Raw genomic sequence first — 7,500 nt, 5'->3', positions numbered from 1 at the left:
ATGTATTTTTTAAGTTTAGATTTTTCCCAAGTTAGTGTTATAAATGGTGGATTGGATGTACATGTATTTAACATGCAATACTTTTAATGCTATTCAGTGTTGCCTTAGTATGGCATTCTTCAATCCAAATGTCTCTGGGGATATGTCTAAGCTGTTGCAGACCAACCAGGAGAAGTATGTGCCATGGTTAAAGGTTAAAGATGGTCAGAAAAAGGTGGTAGCCACCATCCCACTTCATGGTGATCAGCTTTTTGAAGAGCGCGCAAGGCATGCTATGTGGACATTTCGAGATGGTGAGACCCCATATGAGAGACTAGAAGGCATTGATACAGAAATTGCTGACTGGCATGACAAGTATACTCTGTACAAGGTAATAAGTGTAAGTTATAACCATCTATTTCAGTATTAACCACATCTTTTTAGTCTTTCAATATTGTAGTCCCTTTTTTGACAGACGGAGTACAAAATGTTTGTAAAACACTCCTCAGCTGGAGAGATTGGCACAACATCTTCAAGCATAAACAGGGCAGGGAAAACAAACGCTTCCAAAGGAGTTGAAAGCAATTTCAATGAATACAGCGAATTTCATGCTCGTGAGATAGAAGCGCACATCTTGGCATCCTTTATGGAAATGACTGAAATGAAAGACACTAGTGGTAAGTAGATAATTTAAATTACTCAATCTAGGGAATTTGGCTAAAGCAAAATTCTAGGTGGGCCGAGATTACTCCAAAGAAACTGGGTTCAGTCAGAACAGAACGTATGTGCAATAACAATAGTAGGCACCATCCTTAATAATAAAATTAATTTAGAAAACACTATCTAAATATTTGAAAGACTTTCCAGTGTTAACTTGAACACAATTCAGTATAACCTAGTTTGAACAGGCTAAACTTTCAAGCAACATAATGATTGTACTTTACTTTTTTTTCATGGGTGGGCTATTGCTGGAAGAGAATACTTCACCACTTTCCTTGAATAATGCAGTGACAGATATTACAGGAAGCTCATGCTTCAATGTTACACTGTTTGACATTTTAGGGGAAGATCAGTCTGTAATGTACAAGACAAATACAAATTAAAATTTACTTTTCTTTCCAGCTGCACCAAATATCATACTACCAGACTCATCAGTCCCAAAAGAAACCCAAGCCAAGTGGTTGATTGAAATTTGTGAGCAGCATGTAAAAAAGTTTTTATTTAATGCAGATGACTTTAGTGCTTTAGTTGAGCGGACAAAAGAGCTCCAAGAGGCTCATAAGCAAGAGGGAAGGTGGAAGTGCCGCGCAGAAGATTGCACAGCCACATATGTGTACCACTCTGGCAGAGTAAGGTGAATATCAGCTTAGTGCTGTGTCATTTTGGTTTATTTATTTAGAACTACTTTTGAGATGCCAATTAAGAGTAATGCTGTCTCTAAATCAAGTACTGTGATTGATTCTACATTTCATGTGGCATTTTGTGATTGGCCAAAAGAATCTCACAGGTTCAAGAGTGAGTTGCATTTGGATGGCCTCAAGATTTTTCAGGCTGGAAAGCAATCACTCACAAGGTCATTGTGTGCTTTTGTTTATATATTTACATGTACATCCAAATAAGCAATGATGAATCAAGATACTACACTGCATTCAATTTTGATACAGCTTAAAGGCTTTGTAGTGATGGCATAATTTAGGAAGAATATATATTCGATATAATGTGGTCTTCATCACATCAAGACTCCAACCAATACAGAAAATATTTTCTCCCAACTACATGTAGCTGTCATAATAATACAGGGGTATTATGCAAAAATCTACATGCCACCCAAACCAGCACATCTTTCAAATATATGATCCAAGAGGTTTTTATCACACATTTTTGTCTTCATGTTACAGACACGAAATTGAAGTTCACAACTTATCCTTTGACAATGGGACAGACACAAGAGATGCCTTTGGCTATTTCTATTGCAGAGCAAGATGTGGTGAAGTATTTAAAACAAAGACAACAAGAAACAGGTATACATTATATTAAGGTGCATAGGAATGTGCAGTTATTAAGCTACATGTAACCTGAATTTTAAATAATATGAAAGTTCCCGTGGGATACATTTCAGCATGTTACACATAATTTTACAGACAAACCTCGATCATCTGGACCTTTCTGATTGTATGATTGTATGTAGTGTCCACTTTTTACTATTATATGGTTGTTAATTTGTGCATGTTTAAATTTGTTATAGTTCTTGCGAGTTGAAAATAGCATAAGCATTCAAGTAAACCTGCATGAATGCCTTCTGTTTTTTTTTTAGGCATGAAGAGAATAAACATGGTCAGGTAGCATATGAACAAAATGAGGAAATTCCAAAGGGTGATGACAACAAACAAGATTACTGCTACAATTATCACATTGCCAAACTGACTTTTGGACTGTTCCTGATGGACTTCAGTGATGCTGTCAAAGAAGGTGATGGAGACAGATTGTTTAACATATACAAAGTGGCCCTGCTGTTATTCAAAACACATGGACACTACAAATATGCTTATGTCATTCTCCTTCATTTGGTTAAGTGCATATCAATACTTCCTAAACAGCAAGCATTAAGTTGCAAATGGAACAAATTTTACAATGGAACTGGTCATATTGGAAGGAACGTCTCTTTAGATTATAAGAAGGAGCTACAGCACTCAGGTCTCAAAGCTATGTGGAGACAACTGGGACCAAATCTAAATGAGGCAAGTGCAGAAAGAATAGCAGGAACATTGGAGACTGTAGATCTCATTTATGAGTCTATTGACAGGGACTGTGTGGCAGGGGACAAGCATGGTCACAGGACCAGCTCAAAGGATGAAGATGCAGTGAAACAGATCGTTGAAGACCTAATTACCTGCAAGGCATTTATGAAGATCGAAGGGCGCAAGGGCTATCCATCATTTCCAGAGTTCGACAAAAGCTTATTGCATGACCTGGATTACAGAGATCTCCATAAATGGATGCAGGAACATATTGCTCTTTGGGGATCAATTTATCAGTGAATGTACAGTACCTGTACATAATTTCAATTACAGTCCCCTTCTTGTATTTAATATCCTCATTTTACTCTGAGCATGCTTCAAAGTTGAACAGTTTCTTTCATCCAGTACTCAGTTGTTCAAAGCCAAGATTACCCTATCTAGTGGATAACCAGTCACTCTATCAAGTTAGATAAAATAATATAGATAAATCCTGTGCAGAATCATGGTTATTTGTGGTAAAAGGGGAGTCACTCTAATATTCCACTAGTTGAAGGTATCCAGCCTTTAAACAGCTGAGACCAGAGATCAGAAAAGTTAATGGAATGGAACATTATAGCTTCAGACATTGTTTTGTATGTACTGTATTGATCAGGCATCAGACTGCGAATGTTGATTTTAACTGCAAAATCCTTGTACTGTACATACACTGACATGTTTAAGGTAAGAATACTGTTATGAATGGCCTTAATGATACTATAAGTGCTTTTAATAAGATTTCAAGTATCCTAGTAAGCTTCAGCTGCTCAGTACAGCATTCGCCGGAAAGTAGTACAGTATTCCTGTTATTCTAATTTTTTGAAATTGACTTGCACTGAGCAAAATATATGTGGAAGTTCACAATAGAATACCCACTGGAGCTCCAGCAGGTCCAGATCTTATTGAAAGCACTGTACTTTAACACTTTTCATTAGACTGTGCTCCAATGTATGAAATATCACTTCTCAGTGGATTTCAATACTTTATCACTATATCAACGCTGTGAAGGGTATGATTTTCAAGCAGTTTACTCTAGCATAGGGTATATACATCCGAACATTTGGGTCTAGAATAGGGTATCATTTTTCAGGAAACTGACCAGTCACTTGAAGATTTTATCAAGACTAAGAAAACCAGAATTCCCGCTCAAAAATATAAAAAAATCGCGTCGGCAAAGTTTAAGTTTACGCAACTCAGCCTCAACAGTTGATAAATGTTCAACAGAAGAGCTTTCAATGATTTTCCACAAACTGGCCTCGCGACAGTTGGGGCAAGAAACTGAGGGAACACTTGCAAGAAGACCCCCTATTTTTGAAAAACCTGTTCGCCCACCAACGGGGCTTCTCATTGGTGTGACACAGTCACAATGATTGGTCAACACATGACAACTTTTCAAGCAAAACATGATATTTATGTTAGTTCTAGTTTTACAAATACAATGGCAGAAGATGTGGCGAATCGGGTCTCGGTTTTACATTGAAAAGGGAACCATAACAGTCAATGCACAATCTTTTCAACTGTGAAGATGTAATGGCTGTCTAGCCAACAGGATTCAGGAAAAGCGTAATTCTGCAGATGTTTGTCATGATGTGCGCAGTTCGAAATAAAAGAAAACGAAGAACATTCTTCTCGAGAATCAGTGTGATTTTTCCATTTTAAAGCCTCATAAGCGATCAAGTAAGTGGTTGAGGTAAATTACATGGGAATGACAACCTGTGATTTAAATGAAAATCTGTACTGATTAGACGGTATCCATCAAGGGAAATTCAATATTAGTTACGCGTCAGCTGAAGCTATGGATAATTAAGCGTTTCCACAATTCACTAAAAGCAAAATATTCGTTATTTGACAAAACTTTGGCAGCTCTTATTGTCGACGAAAAGTTTGAATTGGACTGAAGATGGCTTGTCTGCCATTAGTTACATTCCAAACTGATTGGTTAAGCCTTGGAGAAATGGGTGAAGGATAAAATGATGCCATTTAGCCACTACCTGTGAAGGTAACTCATTATGTAGGCAAGGGAAAAATTATTTTGATACTCTAAAAGCCCAAAACACTTGTGTTGCACTAACATAATGTTACGAAAAATAGTATTGCGTGACGAGCGTTACTGTCTAGAATCTTCGCGAGAGTTCGTAGTTTGTTTATATTTAGGTTTGTACGTAAGCGTTTCTAAATCGGTGTGTTTTGTAACCTTTCTATAATTAGATTGATTACTAATTTAGAAAGTTCTAGAAGTTTATTGTCAGAGTATATAAGTAGACGAGTCCAAGCGGAGTGTTTTTCTAACTAGTTTTTCACAAGCGAAGAGAGTTGGCGTTAGCCGTGTTTAGTCAAGTGTGACAGAAGCTGTGTGCATTCAAGTTGGCGGAGGCTGTGTAAGTTTGTCGAGTACGTGTTAAGAGTTTTACTTCGTGGAAACTACGTTCACTTTTGGAATAAATCTTCTTGTTGTTGTTCCGACAACCCTGCGTTCAGTTTAGTCTGCAAACTACCTTTCCTCAAAACACACGAACTCGTAACATTGGGGGCCTGTCCGGGAGAGGAATTCATTTGTTTGCTGACTACAGAAACCAGGAAAGGACAATTCAAGAAGAAGTTACAGAAAAAGTAAGGAGAACTGTACGAGAGAGTATATTGTGTTTTTGCCGTGAAATAGTGCCATGGAAATGGATAAGTTTATACAGATTGGAGAAAAGTTCGGATTGAAGGGAGAAAAGCTGCTTGAATTCGTGCGTGAACAAGAAGAAAAAGAAGAAAAACGCAGACAATTGGAAGAAGAAAAAGAAGAAAAGCGCAGACAATTGGAAGAAGAAAAAGAAGAAAAACGCAGACAATTGGAAGAGGAAAAAGAAGAAAAGCGTAGACAGTTTGAAGAAGAACGAAGAAAGGAACAAGAAGAAAGAGAAGAGAGACGTCGAATGCTTGAGGAGGATAAACGAAAGGAAGAGGAAGAGAAAGAGGAAAAGCGCAGAAGAGAAGACGAAGAGAGAGAAACTAGGCGACAAGAACGCGAACTAAGAAAATTGGAGATGGAAGCCGAGCTGTTGAAACAGAAAGAGGCTATTGAAGCGGCAAAAAGAGAACACGAGTTGGAAATTGCACGTTTGGCTGTGGAGAGTGCTGACGGACGTCCTGAAGTGAGAGAGGATCGGGCTAAGGCACCTAAACTCCCCTCGTTTGTTGATGGTAAAGACGATTTGGACGCGTATTTGCAGAGATTCGAGAGATTTGCCGAGACAGCTAAGTGGAAAAAAGATGGATGGGCATCGAAGCTCAGTGCTCTGTTGTCTGGACGGGCACTAGAAGTGTATTCACGTTTATCGGAGGACGCCGCTAAGGATTATGACAGGGTAAAGATTGCGTTAATGAAGAGATATGACCTTACCGAAGACGGCTATCGTCGAAAATTTAGAGCATCCAAACCAGAAGTTGACGAAAGTCCGGAGCAGTTTATTGTGCGACTGGACAGATACCTGTTACGTTGGCTTGAGCTTTCGGATACTGCGCGAACCTTTGATGGTCTTAAGGACTTGATCGTGAAAGAACAATTTATTGACTCTTGCCCTAAGGATTTGGCAATTCACCTGCGAGAAAGGGCACCTGAGACTCTAGCAAAGATTGCGAAGATCGCTGACCAGTACTTGGAGGCTCATGGTAAACATTTGTTCAGCTCAGCGAGCAGAAAGCCAACAGTGCAGCCTGAGAGGGACGAAGCCAAGAACATGCAGATTAATCCACCAGCTCTGCATTGCTTTAAGTGCAACACCCGAGGTCATAAAGCTGTCAACTGCCCAACCCTAACAAGAAAGTGTTTCCTATGTGGTAAGCAGGGACATGAAGCTAGAAACTGTCGATCAGGTGGACGCAGATCAGGAGGACAAAGTAAGGATGGTAACCCTGTGCAGCGTGGTCAAGTGAGTGCCAGTTGTTTAGTTCAACCACCTGAGGATAAACCTACTGATGAAGAAGTTAAGGCCTGTATTAAAGATGATAAGTTGCTGTTGGCCTGTGGTAAGAAGATTCCATTGTTGAGTAGTGCTTGTATTGAACCGTTGACTGGAGTTAGAAGTAAAATGCCTGTCGTGAAAGGTAGAGTTGGAGAGAAGCCTGTTGATGTCCTGAGAGATACTGGTTGTAGTGGAATTGTAGTAAAGAGGGATCTTGTGCCTGAGGATCAGTTTACTGGCGAGTTTAATGTTATGCTGCTCATTGACAATACGGCAAGCAAAGTTCCCATCGCAAAGATTGATGTTGATACACCTTATCTCAAGGGCCAAGTGGAAGCGCAGTGTCTTCCCGATGCTGTTTATGATTTAATTATTGGTAATGTACCAGGCGCAAGAGCCGCTGACGACCCAGACCCAAGCTGGCAAGTTCCTGTACAAGAAGCTTGTGCTGTAACCACGAGAAGTCAAGCTAAGAAAGCTGGAGAACATATTCCGTTGAAGGTACCGGATACCAAAGAGAGTCCCGTAGTTGATAGAGAAAAGCTCAAGCAAATGCAGCGTGATGACGAGAGCCTACAGAAATTTTGGGAGAAAGATGACCTAGTTGTGAGAGGCCAGGCTGAGATTTCATTTGAAGTGAAAGGTGGAGTTCTGTACCGCGTCTACAAGCACCCTTATGTGAACGGAGGTAAACCCCTGAAGCAGGTTATGGTTCCTGTGCAGCTGAGAAGTCGAATAATGGAACTAGCGCATGGATCGATCATGGGAGGTCACATGGGAATAAAGAAAACGACTGA

General features: G+C 39.6%; 1 protein-coding gene across 1 annotated transcript; it reads left to right on the top strand.

Moving 5' to 3' along the window:
• Positions 1-466: 466 nt before the first annotated feature.
• Positions 467-3,017, top strand: LOC137986514 (uncharacterized). The gene is made up of 4 exons (XM_068833546.1): positions 467-656; positions 1,102-1,333; positions 1,878-2,000; positions 2,294-3,017. The coding sequence occupies exons 1-4, from the start codon at positions 467-469 to the stop codon at positions 3,015-3,017; spliced, it is 1,269 nt and encodes a 422-aa protein (XP_068689647.1).
• The last annotated feature ends 4,483 nt before the right edge of the window (positions 3,018-7,500 follow it).

This window comes from Montipora foliosa, unplaced genomic scaffold (assembly GCF_036669935.1).
Source record: "Montipora foliosa isolate CH-2021 unplaced genomic scaffold, ASM3666993v2 scaffold_217, whole genome shotgun sequence".
NCBI lineage: Eukaryota > Metazoa > Cnidaria > Anthozoa > Scleractinia > Acroporidae > Montipora > Montipora foliosa.
This window is presented reverse-complemented; position numbering and strand designations above follow the sequence as displayed.

Coding starts and splice junctions, on each gene's coding strand:
- LOC137986514 (XM_068833546.1), top strand. CDS start 467: ATGTTTGTAAAACACTCCTCAGCTGGAGAGATTGGCACAACATCTTCA. Junction 657..1,101: donor TGAAATGAAAGACACTAGTG/GTAAGTAGATAA, acceptor TTTTCTTTCCAG/CTGCACCAAATATCATACTA. Junction 2,001..2,293: donor ACAAAGACAACAAGAAACAG/GTATACATTATA, acceptor TTTTTTTTTTAG/GCATGAAGAGAATAAACATG.